Source organism: Apiospora marii (assembly GCF_038362585.1).
Source record: "Apiospora marii strain CBS 49790 chromosome Unknown utg000011l_segment0_segment0, whole genome shotgun sequence".
NCBI classification, from domain to species: Eukaryota; Fungi; Ascomycota; class Sordariomycetes; order Amphisphaeriales; family Apiosporaceae; genus Apiospora; species Apiospora marii.
The window spans coordinates 2,737,810-2,762,033 of NW_027117382.1; the positions used below are offsets into that span (position 1 = coordinate 2,737,810).

Here is a 24,224-nt window from a genome sequence, read left to right on the forward strand (position 1 = left end):
TTCTGTATACCTGCCACAGTTCAACTTGCTTGGGAACTTATTGGCGACTGCATACTCTGCACATTGATTGATCCCCTCCCACCTTGGACGAAACCACGATCTTGCAAAACCCCTCCCCACGCTGCGTCTTTTCGAACCCACCCCCTCGATCCCGCATAGCGTCGTGTGCCGCGGGCACCCTCCGCATTGAATACTATTGAAACGACTGCAATCATACGGCAATTGGACGGGGGGAGGATTGCTTGGAGCATCGGCGTTTCACCGCGCCTGGGTTTCCCACCCTCGCTACCACCGTCAACATGTCCGCCGCCGACAAGTCCAGAGGCTTCTTCTCCCGAAGCAAGCACAAAAACACGGGCGACAAGCGCATCGAGGACGACGCTGCCTCGCACCTATCTCGATCATCACACCAGTCGCGGCATGCCAGAGAATCCTCCGTCGTGTCCATCGATCGTCCCAGTACACCGGAGCAGGGCATAAACCACATGGCCGGTCCCATCACAGCCATCCCCTACAACGATACCCACCCCGATCGGCGAAGTCCTATACCCGTCGAGTATCTCCCACGCCCTGATCAAATGTCGCAGCGAAGAGAGCCGCTGCCACATCAGCTTAATAAGTCTACCAGTGATTTTCACCAGTACCCCTCCTTCGACGCTAACCCCCCTGCAAATGCTGCCGGGTCTCACTTGTCGGCGCGCCCGCCGCAGGGCACGCACAACATCACGATGGCCAGCACCGGCCGGGCCGCCCAATTGCAGCAATGGGGCCGGGGGGGGCCTCCGGCCGGCTACCCGCGGGGAAGCTACGCTACATCTACGCACTCGGGCAGATACGACCCGTATGCGCCATCAAATGGAAGGGCTTCACGAGAAAGCGACCAGTCCAGTATATTTTCAGGTAATGCCAGAGACCCTGATTTACCATCGACACCGCGCTTATCCAGAGTTCCAGCACTGCCGAGTGCCACATCCCAAAGCTCCTTCGCCTCGCACAACTCCAACCGCGAATCCCAGCGTGTCACCAAATTCCCCGGCGGTTCGTACTCGCCAAACACCGTGGGGCCGGATGGATTTGCCCTCCAGAGACCCGATGACGACAGAGTCACCGAGCAGATGTTCTACGAGCTTATGCAGAAACGAGGCTGGCACAACTTACCTGAACAGGCACGGCGGCAGATGACGGCATACCCGTCCTCGAAGAAGTGGACACTTATTTATCAGGATCGCTTAGCAGAGTGGCAGGGCGAACAGAGGAGGAGGCAGACCGCAAAGATCGGGCAGTATTCGAATGTCGACTTCAGTTCCGGCAGCAGCAGCACTCCCCTCGCCGACGAAGAGGGCTCGCCGGAATGGTACGTACGGAAAGTCATGGATAACACCCTGGATACGAAGGGTCTCGGAAGCTTGGAGGTCAACCTCAGAACTCAGCAAATCGGCTGGGTGAAGCGGTTCATTGAGTGTCAAGGCCAGGTGGCTTTGACCAACGTGCTCCTGAAGATCAACCGCAAGACTGCCACAGGCCCCGCGCAACCGCAAGACGCAAAAGGCAGCGACAAGAACCTCGACAAGGAGTACGACATCGTGAAGTGCCTGAAGGCCCTCCTCAACAACAAATACGGTGCCGACGATGCGCTCGCGCACCAACAGGTTGTCGTGGCGCTTGCGACGTCTCTTATTTCGCCAAGGCTTACAACCAGGAAGTTGGTCAGCGATGTTCTCACTTTCCTCTGCCATTGGGAGGAGGGGGACGGCCACATGAAGGTCATCCAGGCTATGGATGTGGTGAAAACACAGCAAAATGAGAATGGTCGCTTCGACGCCTGGATGCGCCTCGTCGAGGTCACCATCGACGGCCGAGGCAAGATGGGCAGTCTCGTCGGCGCAAGCGATGAGCTGCGAAGTGGCGGTATCGGCATGGAGAACCTCCTTATGGAATACGCGGTGGCAACCCTGATTCTCATCAACATGATTATCGACGCTCCGGAGCGAGATCTTCAGCTCCGAATGCACCTGCGGGCGCAGTTCGGCGCCTGTGGGATCAAGCGGGTTCTCACCAAGATGGAGGCGTTCCAATACGATCTGATCGACAAGCAGATCGAGCATTACCGCACCAATGAAGCTATTGACTACGAGGACATGCTCGAGCGGGAGAACAGTAGCATCAAGGATAACTTTGAGGGCGAAGTCAAAGATCTCAACGATCCGGCCCAGATTGTCGACGCCATCCAACAACGACTGGAAGGTACCAAGACCCAGGACTACTTCGTCTCGGCCCTGCAGCACCTGCTGCTCATCCGGGATAACGATGGCGAAGAGCGCCTACGCATGTTCCAGCTTGTGGACTCTATGCTCAGCTACGTGGCTATGGATAGGAGGTTACCTAACATGGACCTCAAGCAAAGCCTCAACTTCACCGTCCAGAGTCTCCTCGACAAGCTACACACGGACTCGGAAGCTCGACAGGCCCTCGATGAAGCTCTGGAAAGCCGGCAAATCGCCGATGCGGCTATGGCCGAGCGCGATGAGATGAGAGAAAAGCTGGAGCTGGGTGCTGATGGTCTCGTAGCTAAGCTTCAGAGACAGTTAGAAGAGCAGGCGAGGTTCATCGAGGCCCAGAAACGCCATGCCGATGGTCTGAAAGCCGAGATCGAGAGTATGCAGACTGTGCGCGCCAAGGAGGCACAGCGCTACGAACTGGAGACTCGTGAGCTGTATCTTATGCTGCGAGACGCACAAGATGTTGCCGCTTCTCAAGCTATTAAGCAGAGCGCTCAAGGTGGCGGTTCCAAACTCGCCGACGAGGACCCAGTCCGTATGCAAGGTATCATGGACCGTGAAAGACTCATGGAGCGGCTGCAAATGCAAATCGAGCGGCAAAAGACGCAGTACAAGCTCGAAGGAAGAGTCTGGGGCGAGACCGTTGGTCCCTCAGATCGTCTGCGAGCCCTGCGTGAAGAAATGGATGGTTATTCTGCCCCTGAAGGCTCCGGCCTACCGCCAGACGGCATCACCAACTCTATGCTGGGCACAGTCACCCGCCACACCAAGATACCAAGAAAGCCTGTCAACGCCCAGGGTGAGCCTATTGCTGAAGATGGCGAGGAAGATGAGGACGGCGATATCATCTACGAGAAACCACGACTTGTTATGATGAAGAGACCTGTTATGGATCCACGACAGGCAAGCAACTTGATGAGTGAGATTCAAGCCAAGGGCAAGAGATACGGCGACAGTGATTCGGAGGACGGCGATGATGTATCTGGCACCACACCCAAGATCCAAATCACCGATGCCCCTGGCGGTATCCCCGGAGGCGTCCCTGGAGAGACCGGCGGTATTCCCGGAGGCGTTCCTGGAGAGGCCGGCGGTTTCCCTGGAGGCGTTCCTGGGGAAATAGGTGGTATCCCCGGTGGTGTTCCCGGTGGTGGCCCCCCTCCCCCTCCTCCACCCCCGCCTCCTCCCATGCCCGGTCAAGGTGCAATGCCGCCGCCGCCGCCACCTCCTCCCCCTCCTCCTATGCCAGGTCAATTGCCTGGAGGTCCTCCGCCACCACCTCCTCCGCCGCCGCCGCCGCCTATGCCGGGTCAAGGCGGTCCACCACCGCCGCCGCCACCGCCGCCACCCCCTGGTGCTCCTGGCGCTCCGCCGCCTCCACCCATGCCCGGCGCTATGTCCGGCCGATTCCTTTCTGCGCAAAATGACTTCGCGCCTGCTCCCACTATCGGCCTGCCTGTTGTCCGTCCCAAGAAGAAGCTCAAGGCTTTCCATTGGGAGAAGGTTGATACCCCTGAAGCAAGTCATTGGGCAGCGCATGATCCTTCTGCCCAAGAAAGGGAAGAGAAGTATCTCGAGCTTAGTAAAAAGGGTATTCTCGATGAGGTCGAGAAGCTGTTCATGGCCAGAGAGATCAAGAAGCTGGGTGCGGGTACCTCCAAGAAAGATGACAAGAAGCAGCTTATTTCGGGTGATCTGCGGAAAGCTTATCGTAAGTACATCCCTATCGACTTGCAGACAATGATTGTATACTGACTCACGTTTCTCTCTCTCTCTAGACATTGCTCTTGCCAAATTCTCCCAACATCCTGTTGAGAAGATTGTACAGATGATCATCCACTGTGACACGGCGGTACTAGATAACCCTGTCGTCATGGATTTCCTTCAAAAGGAAGACCTCTGCAACATCCCGGACAATCTATCAAAGCAGCTGGCACCCTACAGCAAGGATTGGACAAGCTCTGGAGCGGCCGACGACAAACGCGACATGGACCCGAACGAACTTACCCGAGAAGATCAGCTCTTCTTGTTCACGGCATACGAATTGCATCACTACTGGAAGAGCAGGATGCGGGCTCTCTCGCTTACGAGGACATTCGAGTCGGATTACGATGAGATCAACGAAAAGATTCGGCAAGTGGTCGATGTGTCCGAGTCGCTCCGAGACTCGGTGTCACTGATGAACGTCCTGGGCTTGATTCTCGACATTGGTAATTACATGAACGATGCCAACAAGCAAGCACGAGGTTTCAAGCTGAGCTCGCTTGCTCGTCTCGGCATGGTCAAGGACGACAAGAACGAGTCTACTTTGGCCGACTTGGTCGAACGTATTGTGCGCAACCAGTACCCAGAATGGGAGATTTTTGCCACCGACATCGCACCAGTCATTGCGGTGCAAAAGATCAACATCGAGCAACTGCAACTCGACGCCAAGAAGTACATCGATAACATCAAGAATGTGCAGATGACCCTCGACAGCGGCAGTCTGTCTGACCCCAAGAAGTTCCACCCGCAAGACCGTGTTAGTCCCATTGTTCAGCGGTGTATGAAGGATGCCCGTCGCAAGGCGGAGCAGATGTCGCTGTACCTCGAAGAGATGATTCGTACCTACAACGACATCATGGTCTTCTACGGTGAAGACCCTGCCGACGAGAACGCCCGCCGTGATTTCTTCGCCAAGCTTGCCTTCTTCTTGCAGGAGTGGAAGAAGTCACGTGACAAGAACATCCAGGCCGAGGAGCAACGTCGTCGCAACGAGGCTTCCATGAAGCGCAAGCATGCCAACCAGCTCAAGATCAACGCAGTTGCCGAAGCAGCCGGTCACGCGTCGCCGGCATCGCCTGCGAGTGCCGGCGCAATGGACAGTCTGCTCGAGAAACTGCGTGCCGCGGCTCCTCAGGCAAGAGACCAGCGCGATCGCAGACGGAGGGCGAGACTCCGAGATCGACACCAAGTCCGAGTTGCCAGTGGCCAAAAGATACCCGATGCCTCGGAGGAGAACCCCGACATCGAGAATGGTCTCCGTTCCGATGGTACAAGTGTAGCCGACACGAACGGCGAGGGGGCAATGAGTCCCTCGCTGCTGTCCCCCAGCGTCGCCAGTGAAGGCGGCGAAGACAGTCTAGCTAGCCGAGCCGAGATGCTGCTCCGAGACATGAGGGGCGGCGATGGTGCTGAAGAGGGTGAGGGCGAACCCAGAGATGCCAGTATACGGAGGAGCGCTGCCGAAGAGAGGCGCTCGCGTAGAAGAAGGCTTAAGGGAGGAAGTGTGGCAAGCACGACAAGCGCTGCTGCTGCCATCGCCGAAGGAGAAGATGGCGAGGGCATGAAGAGCCCTGTGACGGACGAGTCTGTTCCTCCAGTCCCGGCTTTGCCTCCGTCATCACCCAAGGCATCCGAAACGGAGGAGACCAAGACCCCGTCGTCCCCTCCTGAAGCACCTGCTGAGCCAGCTGCCGAGCCACAGCCAAGTTCGCCCCATTGAGCGGCAAGGGGCTAAGGGGCTTGGTGGACAAGTCCTGTCGGGGTACATGTCACACTTTATATCAGAATTATGACGGGTTATACCGTAACGTAATGTCTACACACTTCAAACTTATATATCAATCACTGCGACAAGGCAGGGGCGTTCAGCCGACGCATTTCGAACATGGTTAGATACTACAGCTCCCCGAAGAGCCTGGCGCATCTCGTGGGCCTTGCTTACCTCCCAAGTACGCCTTGTAGCGAGCTGCGACCTTTCCAAGACAGTCTCCATGCCGATCTAGAGAGGACTGGTTATATCAGCTCTCGTGTCGCCATTAGCTATTGTCCATACTATACGTACGGCAAGGCTGAACCCCCTACAGTGCGGGCACGTAGCCTATCATTCCAACCTATGTGGTTTTGAAATGGGACAATCTGGGGCTGGGGCGATAGCCCTGCCCCATGCGAAAATAGCTTCGAGGATGGCGCATATGCGGGTGCAAGCAAGTAAATCGGGCCAAGACAAGAAGCTACACGTCGAGTTGGAAATTCTCTGGGGCGCCAGGACGGAGTGTGGGATGATGAACATGGACATGAGAAGACTCTGGAATCGATATATGTCTTATAGACCTTTAGTATATATGCAGTTGTATCAAAGAACACAGCTCTATTTCACCTTCACAACTGCCAGGCATCCTCGGGGTATCCCCTTTGTAGACTTCAGATGACATAGTGTCCGGGGCTGGGCGGCACGTCGCCCTGCTCCCACTGGACCGGCTCGTCGCCTACTTGGAATTCAATGGTGCCGCCCTCGGTCATGGCGCTGTCGTGGGGGAGCCAGTTGCGGTCCCAGCTCTCGCCGTTGACCTTGACCGACCGGACGTAGAAGCCGCTTTGCCCCAGCTTGGTCGAGCTGCCACCACCACCATTGTGGGCCTGGCTGGTGATGCGTAGCGTGCGGTTCCCGTTGACGGTGACGTTGATGTCGGCGAACCAGGGCGACGCCAGCAGGTACACGGGTTGCGTCACGACGGGGTACAGGCCCAGCATCTGCCAGACCAGCCACGAGTTCAGGGCGCCGGCATCGCTGTTGCCGGGGACGCCGTACAGGGCGTCGTGGAAGTACTGGTTCGCGAGCTGGCGCGACTGGTGGACGGATTTGGACTGCTTGTTGAGGTAGTTGTAGAGGTAGGGGGTGGCGAAGTCGGGCTCGTTGCTGCGGGTTTGAATCAGTGAATGAACGTTCACGAGGAGTGGGCTAAGGGGCTAATGGGGTAAACAGGGGGGCATACCCGATGTTCATGATGGTGGTGATGCCGGCGCCGTTTTCCGCGAGGTTTTGTTCGCTTGTGTTTGGTTGAAACTGTGTTGATAGCCCTTCCAGTCAGTTTTGCTTTTTCCGTGCGTACGTTCTTGCATGCTTGGGGATTACTGACAATGTAGTCCAGCCTCCTCTCGAACTCGATCTCTCCGCCCATGTGCTGGATCAGGCTCTGCATATCGTGGGGGACGGTGAACGAGTACTCCCACGGCGTCGCCTCGTACGTTATGGAGCTCCATTCGCAATTGCCGCACAGAGCCGGGTTGTAACCCGTCATGTTCCAGCTACCGTCGGCCAGTCGCGGCGTCAGGAACCCGCTGAACCCCCGGCTCGTGACGTCGTGGTTCCACGTCCGCTGCCAGCCCGCCGATCGGTTCAGGTACTTTTCCACGTCGCCGGGCGCGGCGCCCACGGCGTCGCCCCCCTGCGCCACGACGCTGAGGGCGTAGTCGTTGAGGGAGTACTCGACGGACCGCGAGAGGCAGCGCGTGTTGCCGTCGGCCGAGACGTAGCCGAGCCGGAGCCAGTCGTCGAGGGCGCCGCGGCCCTCCTTGACGCTCGCCGTCGGGTCCGTCGGGCTGAAGGTATTGTAGGGGGTCGTCTCGGCGTTCTTAAGCATGGCCGCGTACCCCGCCGTCCAGTTAATGCCGCCCCGCAGGCCTTTAACGTACGCGTCGGCCAGCACGTTATCGGCGTTGCTGCCGCCCTGCGTCAGGCCGTTGAAGTTACCCGCCCGGCCGTCCGGCATGTAGCCCTCGTGCCGCCAGATGTCGATCAGGGACCGGATCTGGCTTTCGTAGGCTTCGGGTTGGATGAGGTGGTATAGGCTTACGGTGCAGCGGAAGGTGTCCCTACCAAATGGGTTCAGGGGTTTAGCATGATGTTAAGTGCCACGAACAGAAATCCATCTTTTTCCAAATTTGACCTTCTTGCGGTATAGAATGTTCGGTTGCTTACCAGAGCGTGTAAAAGTCGTCCCAGGACGGCTCACCGGAATCCCACAGTGGGTTCTCGCCCGTCCGATCCGAGGGCATGAGATGCATAAAGTAAAGCGAGGAGTACAGCAGCACCAGGTTCGTTCTATTGACGGAATCGCCGTCCGTGACCACCCGGATCTTGCTGAAGACATCCCGATTCCACTCCGCGACTGCGGCATTGACAGTATCGTTCAAGTCCCACGTCGGGACCTCTTCGTCCTTAAACTTACATGCTTTGCTTGCAGAGATGAAGGAGATGCCGACACGCGAGCTTACCACTCGAGTTCCCGCTCTCCAACTGAACACGGCCCCGACACGGTCGTTCATGGGTCCCGAAGAAGCAGTCCTGGCAGCGGTGTCGTTAGAACCAAACACATTGGAACTGGACACGGCCTGTCCGACGGCTCCGCTGAACACGTGGTGCCTCGCTATGGGATCTGTATTCCTGCCCCGGAAAGTCCTGGCCTCGTCAGGCGCCGTGTCGAATTCTCCGCAGAAGTGAATTGTAAATGGCGCCCCGTCGTTCCATCCTCCATCATAGGTTGCATAACCATGATACGTCATGCCATCAAGGTTTATCTCGCCGCCTAGATAGGCCTGGCTACCATGACCTCCCGTCTCCTGGGGGAGGTAGTGCGAAAGGTCCACGAGGACGTGCCTCTCCTCGTCACCGGTAGGAAAGGCGTACCGCATTATCCCCGCGTGGCGCGCCCCCGAAAGCTCGACCACGACGCCGCTCTCGAGCTGCGTCCTGAAGTACCCGACCCGCGCCACGTCGTCGCCGACGCGCGGCTGCCAGTACGTGCGGTTGTCGAGGATGTTGATAGCGCCACCGCCACCGCCTCCCTCCGCGGATAGGCCTCCGACGAGCGGCATCTGCGAGACGACGCCGTACTTGGGCGCGCCGCCCGTCCCGCTCTCGTGCATCATGCTGACGCCCGTCACCAGTCCCTTGGGCGTCCACCCCCCGTTGATGGTCGAGTACGACACGTTCAGCTCGTACGTGTCGAGGCCGACCTTGGCGACGCCGAAGGGGAGGGCGCCGCCGACGAAGATGTCCCCGCCGCCGACTGCATGTGTGCCGTCAGTCGTTGAATTGAGTGGATAGTGTCTCTCACTTACAAGCGAGGCCATCGAAGGGGCCGGAGCCTCCGATAAAGGGGTTTACATATTGTGAGTAGTCTACAACTTCGGCCGAGGACGTCAGAGAGGCGACAAGAAGCAGGAACGCCGGGATCAATAACAACTTGAGGGTCATTGTGATGTTGATGTCCTTTCAGGATCGTTTTTCAAGACACGGGGTGTACTCTCGCGAGGTGCAACGGCTCAGGAGGGTAAAGCTGGGGCAATATTAACGGATGGTTCCGAAATAGAGATTCATACCTCATCTTCCACCCCGGATGATGAGGATCCCGATCTTGCATATCGACCCCCGATGTGAGTGGCCCCCCTCCCCGCATACCGTTTGTCTTACTCGAGCAGATGCGGAGAACACTAGCATATTGCCATCCTCATTGAACCATTCGTTCCCCGCAGGGAAGAAGCTGCAGTAGACTATGTTTTTTTCTCAAGCATTGCGGGGGCAAGATTTCGGCAGTCCCATTTCATTCATAAAATTTGCACGTACGATGACGTCGCACTGGGCTTCCTGGCTGTTCAGGAAGCACTGCCGTTCATGTAGTTCTCCTTGGCACCCGAAAAAAAAAAGAACCAAAGCTAATACTATACATGCCTACATTGCCGTTGATTGGTTGATTGGATAACATGGCGCAGCACCCAATCAACAGCTCAGCTCTCACAACTTAATGGAGCCCCTGAGCTGCCTCCTGGGCCACGGCAACGAGATGGCATCGATGGCTACGACATGTACTACTTGTGCAAATACTACATAATGCCGAGTTGGCCATACTTTGCCGTGCGTTCATACGCTTGCTGTATTCCAGAAACAAAATATCTGTATAGTCGATTGCGAGCCTATAGCAGTAGAGCAAAAACGTGGACAAATGATTCATGGATGATTGCCTAGAAAGAAAGAGTCCAAGATTAACCAGTCTTCTCCGTTTCAGGTTCTCAACGGGTTCACCCTCTGTTCTCTTCGGCATGCCTAATCCTTGAAGTCTGTTCCACTGGCGACAGGCATAGGCAAATACACTGCTAAGCAGCGTCCCCCCAAGCCTGGGACTTTCGAGAGTCGATTCTGCTGCGTATATGCCTTTTTGTCCGAAAAATTCGAAGCAGTGCTCAGCAGGGATGAGACAGCATCGCGGTTAGGGGTGAGATCATAGTCTCCTAAATTGGGGAACGTAAGCAAATACCGACATTTCTGCACATTGTGCCATTACTGGAACGAATCTCGCAGCCAAAGTAGCAAAGACGCTCAAGGCACAGATCAGAAGCACAAGGGCGCTTCTGGTGGCATTCCAGCCCCGAGACGAGAGGTGAACCAGAAACGCATAAAACCTTCCTCCCATCCACCTACCACCCGAACGCAACTTTAACCACGCATCGGGCCTTCGACGTCTCATACTTAAGCCTAATAACCCCAGATTCCCCAAGAGGTAGTAGCATAATTAGAGTATAACATGTGGTAGTTAGCCTAATGGAAAAGCAAAGTGCTCGGTTGTGGATGCCCGTTCCCACAACCATCTCATACTTTTTTGTCTTTTCCCGCTGGTGGGTCTCCCAGTTCGAGTCTCTCAAGGAGCAGCTTGCATTTTACAAACGAGTATGTTTGTGTCCAAGGTTTCAAAGAGGTCGTGACTGTGGACTAGTTATGGAACGTATGTTTGGCGCACCTTTTTCACAAGCATGCAAATGAAAAACAGAATTCGAACCATTCCAACCAGGGGGAGATTAGAGATGTAGCAAGCACTTCAAAAGGGATAAGAGGTTGGGACTTTTGTTTTCCTAAGAGGCATTCGTTGACAATTATAACACACCACATGCAGTCAGGTAGAGCTGGAAAAAGGGGGTTGTCGTCTACTATAGTTCTGCAGTCATACCCACTTCGTTCTCAGGAGGTGCAGGACTGACCCCAGTATCCAAGCAGGAGTCGGAATGATCCCGACTTGGAATCAGGAGTTCGCAGAGCCACCGAGCCCTATCTTTACGAGAATAAACCGGTCAAGTCTATTCCCAAAATCAAACGAGTTCTGATATTATGATGGTCCGTTGATTCCCCTTCAACCATCGGGAATAAGCGCAAAAATCAATATTGGTGCTGCTGATTAGCAAAGAAGTGCTTTTCCCCGTAGCCGCTTGCCCCCTACACGTCTTGACGCCTGAGAGGTATAATGTAGAGTGGCTGGATCACATTATGATACACGCATACGTGTAAAATCATGATAGATCGGATTCGCCCATCACAGCGAATACTTCGTATCCAGTTTCATCTTATGCCCAGAAGTGTGTCCAAAACCTGGAAACATACGGTCAAGGCCCTGCCTAGCGTGCCCACCCGTGACATGATCTGGGAGATCGTCATTGGTAGTAGGCTGCCCATGTGCACAAATGTTTTAGTGGCTTTATGTTTCATTTGGTTTTACGAACGACCTTGTCGCCGGGAGAGGAGTTACACTATTCCTTCGCCATAGATTTCCTTCTAGACCGCGCGCTAAGTGCTTGTTTAGAGATATCGCGTCTGGTTTCCGCTCGCTTTCAACTCTTTCGAAATTTTTTATGTGTAGAAACGAATCACTAAGCAAGACAATGTTTGGATGTGGGAATTGGGGCCTTCGATCACCGTAGGGGAAGCCTGTGCACACCCGTCATGACTCTGCGTATGGTTGAGGATCCTAGTCAGCAACAGGGGCCAATGAAGCTAGCGTTTACGGGTTGCGGCGGAGACGGCCGGATTTCCTCTTCTCACGGTAGTTTAGATTAGATGGTATGTACATAAGTGCCGGCGGGGTGGCTAAGGCGAATTTGAAGTGTATCTTTGCTTTTCATCTAGATGATCGTTACTCCTCATCACGAGATCACGAGTGGCCAGCCAGTGGGGACCGGGGACCGGGGAACAGATAGCCGCTACTGCAACTGCATCTCGTAGGCGCGCCCTCACAGATACAGCTCCAGCAGAGCCATCGCGACGATGTTTTTGTAAGATGAATGTGATATGATGGGCGATGCCTGCCTATAGAAGTCGATCATGGACCGCGCCAAGGTCAATCAATTCGGCAGGTCGCTTCGAGCTGCTTGGATTTGGGATCGACGGCCAGCTTGTGTTGATCTGATAAGTTTCAGGCGAAGATGCAGGGCTCGGAATTGCCCGTATCAAGAACTGCCCTCCTGCCTGCGATTTGCTGGTCCAGGGCGGACACCACCTGCATACTGCAAGGCAAGCCGAAGCCCCCTTCAATCATGACGCAAGGCGGCTTGGCAGGGGTAAAAGATGCGTCCTGGACTTGGGCATCGTTCGTTCGTCGGTTGATGAAAAGAAAAAATAGACCATACCCCTGGCGACGTTGTTTTGCATGTCACTCCCCCCCACAAACATCCACTAGCTTTGACAGGCTGTCGAGATTTAAGTGGGCTTGCTTTGCACTGCAGTGAGGCCACAATAAATTCGAGACGTCTCGAAGGTCTAGGCAGTCTAACCTGTAAAGGGCCTTGGCACGACTGACAGCGGGTAAGCGGGCCACAAAACCCCCCCGCTGGCCAATGGGAGGTCCAGGACTTACACGAACAGTCCAGGTCCACCAAGGAATAACAGAGCCTCATCTTCCTCCAATTTCGCTGACCCAACACCCACACCATGCGCGCCAAGGCCTATCTCATCTAAGCGCTTCCTCCATTCTGGTCCATCGTCTGAACTCGCGGCATTTCTGCACTTCTACCCAGGACGTTGGGCCAGGGTGGGGTTTGCCGCTGATTTTCTGCATGGTATCCCGGGGGTCGAGCCGACAGAGCCCACCCGTCGCCCATGGTAGTGCCCATGGCCGTAGGGCTTGGCGGACATGCAGTTGGCATGTTTTGCCCCGTGCCATTTGAGGAAAATACGAATTCCCAACGGCGGCACGCTTGTGCTTGCCATGCAAACCCCTGCAGGGTAACCCGGCCAGGGGGATTGGGCGGGAAGGAGGGGAGCTGCACACCCGCACTGACCGAGAGTGACCAAAAGGAGCCTCACGAGAGCGTCAGGACGCCGATATAAGATGTCTGTCGTTCGCCGCTCTCTTGTCTTGGAGATCCCTCACCATCACGATCATCGCATCTAAGCTTCGATCTACTTTCCATTCGTTCTTTCAAACACTCCAGACCTGTGGTCTTTTACATTCTTTCTAGGCATACCAGTTATCCTCTTCAGCTCAACTTCTGCTATCTTCCAACTCTTCCACAGTTCACTTACACACACAGACACACTTACACACAAACCCAACCAACCGACAACATGAAGACCACTGCTACTCTCTCTGCTCTCATCGGCCTGGCCAGCTTGACCAGCGCCCACTACACCTTCGACAAGCTGCTTGTCAACGATGTCAAGCAGGGCGGTGACAACAGCTACATCCGCAAGCACACCCGAGGCTACATGCCCACCAAGGGCGAGGAGATCCTCGGCAAGGACTTCACTTGCAACACCAACGCCCAGGCTGCCCCTCAGGTCATGACCGTCAAGCCCGGTGACAAGATCGGCTTCCAGCAAGCCTTCGGTGCCAACGGCATCGAGCACCCCGGACCTACCCAGGTCTACATGACCGCCGCCAAGAACGGCGCCAAGTCCGAGGACGGCACCGGTGACTGGTTCAAGGTCGCCCAGAGCCTGATCTGCAAGGCCGGCAACGCCGAGTCCCTGCGCTCCGACGCCTGGTGCTCCTGGAAGGAGAACAACGTCAACTTCGTTATGCCCGAGTCCGTCCCCGATGGCGAGTACCTCGTCCGCGCTGAGCACATCGCCCTGCACGGCGCCCACGCCGGCGCCGCCGAGTTCTACTACGCCTGTGCCCAGATCAAGGTCGAGGGTTCCAAGGCCACCGCCGCGCCCGGCCCCACCACCAAGATTCCCGGCGTCTACGCCGTCAAGGACAAGGCCATCAACTTCTCCCTCTGGGGCAGCTCTACCTCCTACCCCGAGACCCCCGGTATCCCCGTCATCGCCGGTGGTGAGATCCGCGGTAGCGCCGACGGCAAGTCTGGCGACAAGCGCGTCGCTGCTGCTGGCGCCTCCGGCTCTTCTTCTGCTCCCGCCACCAACAGCAACGCTGCTGCTCCTCCTGCTGGCAACAACAACAACAACGGCGGAGCCAACCCCTTCGGCAACAAGGGCTTCGGTGGTAACTCCAAGGCTGTTGCCTCTTCCGACGCCCCTGCTTCCTCTTGCAAGAGCCGCCGCGTCAAGCGCTTCGAGTCTTAGAGTGTCTGTTAGCAGATACTTCTCTGGTCAGCTCGTAACCTTACTCAACTGCCTTGTCCGATACTAGACACATGTTGTTCTTCCTGTGTATATACTTTAAGTCAGAGCGCCGCCTTTAGGTGCGAATACATATGATCGATCTGATATACCTTCTTGTTCCCATTGCTGTGATGACCCGTAGTCTCTTATTTTCCACCAGAATGTACGGTGATGAAATCAAACTTGACCCAGAACAATGTACGATGCTGTCATTTTTCAGAATATAATGTAGCTTTCCATTCGGTATTGGTCGTGTATCAATCAGTTTGCTGCAGGTTTTGGTATCAATTTACCAGAAGCAGCTGGCCTCAGCGGCTGAGAGGTGGCGCGGTTAGGGGGAACCAGACAACTAGTATCTAACTGAAATGACTGCGTCTGCAACATATGGTGGAATCAGGCAGCTTTCGAATTCCCAGAAAGATTCTTCTCTGTCGAACTTCGAATCACGCGTGTGACAACGCTGCCGCCGTTCGCTACCCATATCTACCACGATTGTTGGAGCAGATTCTCGAAACTAGCTTTATCCCAAAAGTGGACAATGAGACACCTTAACCCATACTGACACACGTGTATTTCTATGAGTAAAAGATGAATGATACACTGTTTGCTTGCTGGTGAATATAACAAACGTGAAGCCATTAATGTGATTTCTTGCTACATTCAACCGCCAACCATAGGCGTTGTTTGTTGGTTATATTTGGTCAGCTTGTCGCCATTCATCACCTTTTCAACTCTACTTTCTTTCTTATTCTCGATCTTGGTCGAGGTGGTTAAATGATTTACGGTTCAAGTAGGGTAAGTGAAGAAGCTCATTCGCGCTGTCCAGCTGGAATCGGCGGCTTTTACGATAGCTGCTTGCACTGCGACGACTGGCTATCTGCGGGAGTACCTGAGCTATCACAAGAACAATGGCATTGATTGACGCCTCCAGTGAGATAAACCCTATTCGGTTACCCAAAAAGGCAACACTGATAACTCGTCGTGTTGGCCGAGCTTTCCAATGATTGTTGTTGCCAGTTGCCTCACCGTTGGATTGTTTTCCAGTATTGCTGGACTTGAAACAACATCATTCCATTTCGCCTGGGAGTTCCTTTCACCACCAACTCTTTTCACGAAGATCCGGTATTGGATATTTACTAATTTTCTATGACCGGCTACTACTGCCTTCCTATTTTCAGATTTAATTTTCCATTTGGAAGCGAATCACGTTCTGCCTTTTTACTTTTATCATTTGCCCTAGGCTAACTAACCAGCGCTGTGGCTAGTGTGCTTCAGTGGAAGAGAACATAGCGCGTCAGCCACCCACCACCCGCTGCAGATCCCTGTCTCACGGAAACCACTTGCTCATTAGCTATTTTCGGACGACGGTAAGTGCCCCATTTGCACGACACGATCGCGTCCCGCGAAACACGAGTGCGCGACGAGCCTCATCTGGGTCGCGACCCCCCTTCCCCCTAAAACCCCCCCTGAAATTCGAATCAACCACGAAGCTCGGAGTCTGACCATGATATCGCTCGGCTCTGCAGCGCGCGTTGTCCGAAAGCAATAGAGGTGGCCGTCAATGAGTACTCGAAGCTCGACCCCCCTGCAGTCGCCCAACCCCAACCGAAAGCGGCCGTCGAACAGAGCGTCGGAAGCGCCTGTCAGCAACAAGACAGCAAAGATCAAGCGCGAGCCCGACGTGGTCTTGGAACCAGGTTATTATGAGATCCGAGGGATATTGAAAGAGCGCAAGAAAGACGGCATACTTTGGTACCGGGTAGCTTGGAAAGGCCAGGACCCCAAAACCAAGCGACCATATACGCCAACTTGGGTACTAATGGCCCCCTTCCTTACGAGATGCGCGCGCACTGGGCGTTGTCGAAAAGCTGGATTTTACTGACGGATTGCATTAGGAGCCCTCTGAGAACGTAAACCAGCAGGCTATAGACGAGTGGGAGAGAGAGAAGCCGCGCGCCGGCGTTGCGACAGTCACCTCGCATCGGAGACAGTCCTCGGCTCTATCGTCAGACGCCTCGTTGCGCAGCAGTAGTCCGTCGACTCGTGAGGACAATCGTATGCGCCAGGGAGTACAGCCGGACAACCCAGACTTCTTTGGTGGCGTAACCGGAAATAGGAGCAGGGGGACTCCTGGTACTAGGCGCACAGGCGGCACTGCCAGCAGATTACGGCAGAGCGCATATCTCGATTCTGATCAGGAGACCTTGACATCGAGCGCTGCTCAGAGTTCTGTTGTTGAGCAGGCAGGCATCGCTGCGAACAGTACGAGCATTGCCATCCTGTTGCCTGCGCAGCTCCCTTTTGATACCTCTGAATACCAAAGGATTTCGCAGTCGCAGCTGCAGTCGCAAAGCACTCAGGCTAGTCAACAGGCTAGCCAGTCAACTTCTGAGGGACATCCTGAGGGAGCGCGATCGTTGATTCATCGGTCCGCGGTTATTCCAGATTCCCAAGAACTCTCGGGCTATTCACTTTCAGGCGCAACCAATAGTGGCCCACGTGCTGGTCAGTCTCAGTCACAACTCGCCACTCAGTATTCTTCTGGTCGAGCAAAGCAGCAGTCTACAATATCAATTCCTTCGCATCAGGTTGAGCCTCACGTGCCACAGCCCAGCCAAAGTGAACAGGGGCGTGCCGAGTTTGGGTCCACGAACGGCGACCACAGAACAGCGCAATCATCTCAGGCTGCGTCTACCAACGACCTATCTTCCCATTCGGAACTCGAGATATTGGGTCGAAATTCATCCCAAGTTTCCCAAGGCGCAAATTCGTCCGGAGGGGAGCCCGTGTTCCTGACCCAGCTCGAGTACGAGCCACCCGCGAAGGAAAGTGGGGCAAAGCGGACCAGCCTCGAGCAACTGGCAGTTTCGCAGGCGGCGTCAGGCCACTCACAACACCATCAACACCTACACCAATCATTGCAGTATCAATCATCGCAGGGAGCACAGTCACACCACCCGACGTCCTATTCTGCAAGAGACGCGACTGCCTCCAACGTTTCCTCGCAGAACGCCCAGATTGTGCCCAATTCCTCCGTCAACTCGGTTGAGGACATTTCCAGCCAGTCCCAGTCGCAAGCTGAAACTCGACGCGCCTTTGACGTCTACAGCGACCAATACCGGGTCCAAGTCATCCCCGACTCTAATCTGCATAATTCACAGGACTCCAGCCAAGCTTTGAGTGAATTGGATGGTAATACTAGACTTTCTTCCAATCTTGCTGCTGGAATCTCTCAATCGCTGCTGCCTCTACCAGAGAAGTCTTCTGGCGGAAATAACTCGGCGAATTTACATCACCACCCACTGCCTTCCCAGTCTGTTCGGGATTTATCTGCGCAGGCTCCTGCTAACTTACAGTCAAGTCCTTCTTCATCCCACCTGAGCCGGCCGAGTCCGTCAGTTACCATGGATGGTACACCGGGCTCAGACAAGCCGCTGTCGGCCCTGGAGTCGTTCCGCCAGATCCAGGAACAGGCCTTTAGTGCATTCCAGCTGGACGATTTCGATGCGCCTCAAGAATCTTCCCCAGCTGCCCACCACTCGGCTGAACATGCTGAACATGCTGAGCATGACCTCCTGAAGGACCAGTCAGCCGAGTTCCCCATGCCCCTTGCTTCTCCTTCGCTGCCGGTCCCGTCAGTCGAGATGGAGGCGGCACACCTGCACTCATCTCCTGTCTTTGAGCATAGACATGCCGAGTTCCCGGTATCAGCAGCGCCTGCATTCAATGCTACATCTGCTCCTATGGGCTACCATGAGCCTGTACATGAACAACCTGCGACCCTTGACCCATCCGCTTTGACTTTGTCGATAGAGCATGAGGCAGCTCAGAGTCCTTCCATCCCTACCGACGACGGCTTCGTTCCCAGCCACTTGGATGAGGTGCCGGCTATGGCTCCTGATGAGACTTCCAAACCAATTGGCCAGGCTGAATCGCAAGAGTACCCCAGGAATCTTCTCCCCTATGTGCGAACAGGGCCAAACGAGCATCTCATTACCCTGCCTCTGGCGAATAATATGCGGAATCCGTATTATGACGAGATGCGCAAGCACATGCAGGAGATTGATACATTTATCAAAACGTTTACCTCTGCTTCTAGCACGCCCATGTCACCTGCGTTGGTTTACAAGATCGAACGCATGCTGGCCAACATGAAGGACATTTGTGACCTTCCCCCGTTTATGGAAACGGTCGGCCACGATAGTGTCAGCGCCGAGCAAATCTCGAAACATGCACGCGGCTCAAACAGCAAGTTTGCATTTGTTGGAGAATTTGTGGACGAGCTGAGACGATTGCAATCCGAGAAAAAGGTCCTTATTCTGGCACAGACGGGAAAGCCCATTGAGCTTTTGAACACCCTTGTTCGGGTCGAGCTCGAGAGACCGCTCAAGGACGATGATGGAAATCCGGTCGAGATGGACGGGCCGGGGCCAACGATCATGGTGAAGTCGACGATTGCGGATCTGTCGTCGCTTCCCAATGACTTTGATGCGGTGATTGCCTTCGACCACACTTTCCGTGCTAGTCAACTCCGGCAGAGAGATGATGGCGTGGTTCCGATTACGATGGCTCTCGTTATTAGCGCGAGCGCACAGCATATCGACCTGCGCATCTCTGATAAGCCGCCGGCCAACGAGCGTACCTACATGCTCCTCCTGGCCCTGTTGCGTGCCAGGCAGTTGATCGAGAGTCCCGACCATGGATTCTCGGAGCCTCATGCGATTGCCAAATCATTTGCTACGTACATTGAGGCACCGGATGACGACTTCTACTGGACACCCCAGGAGCTACCCGAGACCGTCTTCGAAGACATACCCTCGAATTCACAGAGTGACTTCACGCAGAGCAGTCACGAGGTCAATAGCCAAGGACAACTCACGTTCCGTAAACGGCCCCACGTAAGATACCTTCTCTTCAGACCCCTCAAATACACTACTAAAACCCAAACCAGGACAATGCGGACGAGCCATTACCTAAGCGTCAAAGGACGTCCCAGCCGCCGCTAGCAACTGGTCTTGCCCACATCAGCGACCCTCTCAGAAGTATGATAGGAGATGACAGCCTAGTCCATTCCGAGAAGCCCACAATCACGATATCGGTGGAGAGAATGGAAGCCATAGCTGCCAAGGTAAGAGGGACCCTGTGAAACGGCATTTATTGGAAGCTCTGTGCTAACACTTTTATTTTAGGTGGCCAAATTAGAGGCAGACCTGGTAGGAATGCGCACCCAGAGAGACCAATTCCGAGATCTGAGCGATCGTTCCAAAAAGGAAGTCGATAGTTGGGATGCATGGGTCAAGAAGATGCAACCCAGGTACATGGCGGCTATGAGGGATCGTGGCATCATGAAGAAAGACCGGGACGACGCGCGGAACGAGGCTAAGACACTCTCTTTTAAGCTCTCCCAGGCAACGAAGGAGATCACGACACTTACGACGGAAAATACCGAGCTCAAGGAGAAGCTCAGCGAAGCTACAACATCCCTTATTAACTCTGACAATCCCGAAACCGCCAAGATCGCTAGGCTGGAGAAGGACCTCCAAGAAGCGACCGACAAGCTTGCTTCCCAAGAGAAACGACTCGCGCTGCGCGATAACGACTACTGCTACTTACAGGATCGATACCAGGAAGCCTCGGAATCCGCGGCCGGCCTCGCTAATGAAAAGGTGGCCCTGGAACGACGGAACGAAGAGCTCGCGCGCAAGGCCGATGACAATATCGTGCTCATCAATCAGACCCAATCGCGTAACGAGATCAAGGAGCTGATGCGCCAGATTAAGGAACAGAAAACCATTGTGGGCGAACGGGAAACGGAGCTGGGTCGCGTCCGAGAGCAGTTGGCGGCGTATAAGAACTCACGCCGCGAGACTCGACAGAGCCCCGTGCCTCGTAGCCCTAGGCTCGGTGTTTTGAGTCCTAGAAACGTGGGAGGAAGCCGGGCGCACAGCCACAGTGTCGTCACGGGTGCCGGTAGTCGCGGCACGAGTCCGGCAGCCCCTTCCGGCGCATATGAAGGTGGTGGTGGTAATGGCCCACCCTTTTTCGGCCAGAATGGTGGAAACGGCCGCTACTCGCACCTGAGAGAGTGAGCAGCATGAAGCTAGCTACCTTGACTCGGATAACCCGGCCCGTTGGTTGATGGTTTTCGAGAGAGCGTTGATTTTTCCTTTTCCTAATATCCTTGCAGGCATGCATACAAGACAGGGGCATACAGAGAGAGAGAGAGAGAGAGAGAGAGAGAGAGAGAGGAAGACAGGCGGGCAGAGGCAAACGTCTGATATACCCAGCGGGATGTTGTTTTCTCTCCCTTTTCCCCATACCGATTGACCTATCTGGTTTCTTGCCAGCAGGTTCCCGGGGGTTGTTTCCGGGGGACGATTTGACAAGGAAGTTGACACGGAGTTCAACGTCTACGAGAGCGAACTCATCGATAGACTTGCGTCTTTGTACACTCAAGCAATCGTTTTGCGTAAATATACCGCGTGTCGTTTTAGTGATGACAATCACATTTTACACATTTGCCAATAATTGAGTGTGTGCGATGCGACGTAGTAGGGTGAGTAGCATACAAGTCCCCTAGTATTGGCGGATTGCCTGTGTCACTGGAAGATTGAGTCCGATATGACCGTATCAGTGCTGATGGGATAAGTATCGTGACGTTGTAATCGGTTGCGACATTTGGAGCGATTATGTCAGTAAGATCACCCCAAACAAGCTTGGAGACACAGCCGAGTTCTAAACGAGCCCCTGGAAAGGAACGTGATCGAAGGCATATCACAGTAATCCGGTGGGACACAGTTCACAGATGAGAACACAGGGTGCGAGGGCGGCACGTTGCGGGTTGTTGTTGTTGTGTAGCAGGCGAAAAAGAAAGAAAACACGTGAGGGTTGTTGGTTGTTGGTTGTTGGGTTTAAGGGGAAGAGTTGGGACGAGGAAGAAAAGGGGCGGCCAAACACGATGGTCGACTTGTCTCCCTCCTCTCGGTTTTTCCCCTCCCCTCCCCCCTCCTCAACTGTTCCTATGCTTTTTCCATGTTCTTTACCGAGTTTGACATGTCCCATCCATACCTACGATATATCTGGTTATGTCGTCTACGACCGGGGCTATACCACCCCCTTCCCCTCTTCTTTCGGTAGTACGTAGATCGTTTCCTTGCCCCATCGCGGAACCCGCCCTCAGCTGTAGACAGGACGCAACCAGACGATACTCGTCAACGGGTTGACGAGAAGCAGGAGAGGGTCCGGGGGCCGAATGGATGTTGGGTTTTCCCAACAAATCGATCAGGGACCGGGGCCAGCAGGCGGTCAGTCCGACCCGACTACCGGCCTCGTATGTCATCATGCGCTAGGATTACAATAGACGTATTGTGGGCGGCCGAACCAAAGTCTGTCCGAACCCGTGTAACTCGAAGCTGAAGGAAGTTCTCAAGTCGAGCGATTCCGAAGCGTTTGATCGAGGCTGCAATACTGTCGGTTCGTCCCTCGGCCTTGCTTGTACCAGAAGGAAACTCTCAACCCGGATGCTGAGAGAGGAGCCATGTATTTCGTGTCAGTAGTTAATAGGGGTGCAGAAACATAAAAAAGGATCTCTCTCATTGATGCTTTACACGGGAGAACAAAAGAGATGATATTCCACGCCTCTAGGAAGTCTTCGCGCCCACCCACATTTCTCAAAAAAAAACAATTGCTCTGCCACCAAAAGTCCATCTTGAGGGAACTTTTTGCTGCTCTAAAGGTACCAAATAGTAGACATATACACAAGCTGCCGTTTCATCCGGAGAGGGGGAGGTGGACGAAACAAGCAGTCTTTCAACTCGGCCGTCTGGTGGTGGGCTTATCCCCCTTGCTTTTACCCAAGTTTTGACTCCCCCATGCCATTAGTCTCCCCTTTTTATCTTCTTTTTCTTCGAGGTATCCTGCCGGGGGGAATGCTGACTCGGGCTCATGCAAATTCTAAAGGTCGTTCGCTCGCACTCTATTTGGCCTCCTCGGGGAAGAGGTCCTCCTTCAGCAGGACGCCGAGCTCCTCACGGAGGGGCTTGAGCTCGTCAAGGTACTGCTCGTACTGGCCCTTGTTCTCAACCTTGGCCTTGATGCCCTCGAAGATGCGGACGGCGGTAGGGTAGTCGTTCACGCGGCGGGCGGCCTTGAGGGCAGCGACGATGACGGAGGGAGAGGGGACGAGATCGTAGGCGAAAGCGTTGTTCAGGTTACGCTGCAGTGGAGAAAACTATGTGTCAGTCGAAAAGAACGCTTGTCATAGGATATATGGCATTGAGAATGCGGTCGTCGTCGTGCGTTGTGTGTAAGAGAGACGAGCTCGGTCTGACATGACGCATTTGGTGATAGGTTGGGCGATCCCTGTGATGTGTCGTACGATGCCGAGGATGCAAAGTCTGGAGGAAAAGTAGGACTGACCTGGAGCTCGAAAACGTCTTGCACACCATCGAATTCCTTCTCGTAACTATGGGAAAGCTTAAGCATTAGCCATTGAGGTCCCTGGGAGTAGTGTTGCATCCCAATTGAGTGGGTTGAAGCTTTTGTCGGTCGGGTGGTTCGATTATGTATATGGCGCGTCATATTTCACTCCGCCCGCGAGAGTCAGAGTGTTTCGTTGCGGTCCCTCCAGCCGGCCATACGCCGGCATTACTTCTTGTCGCAATTGGACAATTTGAAGCAAGTAAAAAAAAGTTTCTCGACTCACCGGGAAGTGAACTCCTCGAAGGTCTCCTCGTGGGCATCGCTGCGGCGGGCGACGGATGTGCTGAAGTTGAGGCTGGAACCGGCCATCAAACCCGGCACGAAGGCACCGGCTCGGCTAGGGGCAGCGACAGGTCGGTATGCGCGGAAGAAGTTGTTGGCGGGCCCGCGGGCGATTGTGCGCAGAAGAGAGGCCGACATGGCGACGGAGGTATGGTAGAGCGGAGAGTGGTGGTGAAATGGCTGAGAGAGGGTGGTTGACGTGGGATGGTGGTGGTTAGCACGAATTGGGGGGGGAATTGGGATCGAAGCAAAGAATTATCGTGGCAGAGCCCGAGAGTTAACCTTAGGCCTTTGCTTTGGCTGGAAAGAACCGAAACTCACACCACCAAGGCTGGCCCAGCAGTAAACCATAGCCGTTCCAGCGCCCGGAAGGAAGCCCACTAGGCCTCAGAGGGAGGAAAACTTCAATCGCTCCCTTCTGATTGGTGAAGCCCCAGCTTTTCAGCGGAGCTTGCTCTCAATGTTGCAATGGAGCTTCCCAAGGTCAAGCAGCTGAGCTTGAATTGAGGCTGCCCACTTTGGTGGCTTGAGATAAGATGTGGCTTATGTGGCTGAAGAGTACCGATAGTGGCGCTCGTACGTCAATGTGGCTGACCCTTTCTTTTCTAAGTGACAGGTGGTTTTATTCCACGAGTCCAAACGAAAACGTCATGGCGGGAAAGAAGCAGATGCGATGCGATGCATTTGCATTAGCACGGAACATTGACAGAACCTGGATAGGCGCGCATACTCCCGCCTCAATCCTACTCGCATACCTTCCATAGTCATTCGTATACCGTTATAGCATTTAGAATTCCTAGACCCTGCGGTGGTTTATGAATTGTATCGCAAAGTGCTACCGCGCAGTATATCTGTTCTTTGCACGATCGTGATACGAGTAAGGAGGTGTACACAGCAGATGTCTGAAATAGGTATCTCTCTCCTTTTCTTGATGATTCTCGTTGATCTGTTATTTCGCTTTTTCTTGCAAAGTTCAAGACAGTTGTCAAAATCTCGAACCCTCAATCTCCGGATGCCCCTCAAAGCCCACC

At 54.5% G+C, this 24,224-nt stretch overlaps 5 protein-coding genes across 5 annotated transcripts; 3 read left to right on the forward strand and 2 right to left on the reverse strand.

The window, feature by feature from the left end:
• Nucleotides 1-299: 299 nt before the first annotated feature.
• Nucleotides 300-5,760, forward strand: PG985_013944 (uncharacterized protein; the record flags this gene model as incomplete). Its single annotated transcript, XM_066833710.1, has 2 exons — nt 300-3,987; nt 4,055-5,760. 2 exons carry the CDS (start codon nt 300-302, stop codon nt 5,758-5,760), a joined length of 5,394 nt encoding a protein of 1,797 aa, XP_066678450.1.
• Nucleotides 5,761-6,461: 701 nt separating this feature from the next.
• Nucleotides 6,462-9,297, reverse strand: PG985_013945 (glycoside hydrolase family 92 protein; the record flags this gene model as incomplete). The annotated part of the gene is made up of 5 exons (XM_066833711.1): nt 6,462-6,957; nt 7,034-7,104; nt 7,178-7,913; nt 8,020-9,109; nt 9,162-9,297. The coding sequence occupies 5 exons, from the start codon at nt 9,295-9,297 to the stop codon at nt 6,462-6,464; spliced, it is 2,529 nt and encodes an 842-aa protein (XP_066678451.1).
• Nucleotides 9,298-13,428: 4,131 nt separating this feature from the next.
• Nucleotides 13,429-14,391, forward strand: PG985_013946 (fungal cellulose binding domain protein; the record flags this gene model as incomplete). The annotated part of the gene is made up of 1 exon (XM_066833712.1): nt 13,429-14,391. The coding sequence occupies one exon, from the start codon at nt 13,429-13,431 to the stop codon at nt 14,389-14,391; it is 963 nt and encodes a 320-aa protein (XP_066678452.1).
• Nucleotides 14,392-15,991: 1,600 nt separating this feature from the next.
• On the forward strand, nt 15,992-20,519 carry PG985_013947 (uncharacterized protein; the record flags this gene model as incomplete). The annotated part of the gene is made up of 4 exons (XM_066833713.1): nt 15,992-16,243; nt 16,326-19,328; nt 19,382-19,558; nt 19,620-20,519. 4 exons carry the CDS (start codon nt 15,992-15,994, stop codon nt 20,517-20,519), a joined length of 4,332 nt encoding a protein of 1,443 aa, XP_066678453.1.
• Nucleotides 20,520-22,405: 1,886 nt separating this feature from the next.
• PG985_013948 (cytochrome c oxidase subunit Va) lies at nt 22,406-23,331 on the reverse strand (the record flags this gene model as incomplete). Its single annotated transcript, XM_066833714.1, has 3 exons — nt 22,406-22,645; nt 22,849-22,894; nt 23,135-23,331. 3 exons carry the CDS (start codon nt 23,329-23,331, stop codon nt 22,406-22,408), a joined length of 483 nt encoding a protein of 160 aa, XP_066678454.1.
• Nucleotides 23,332-24,224: the final 893 nt, after the last annotated feature.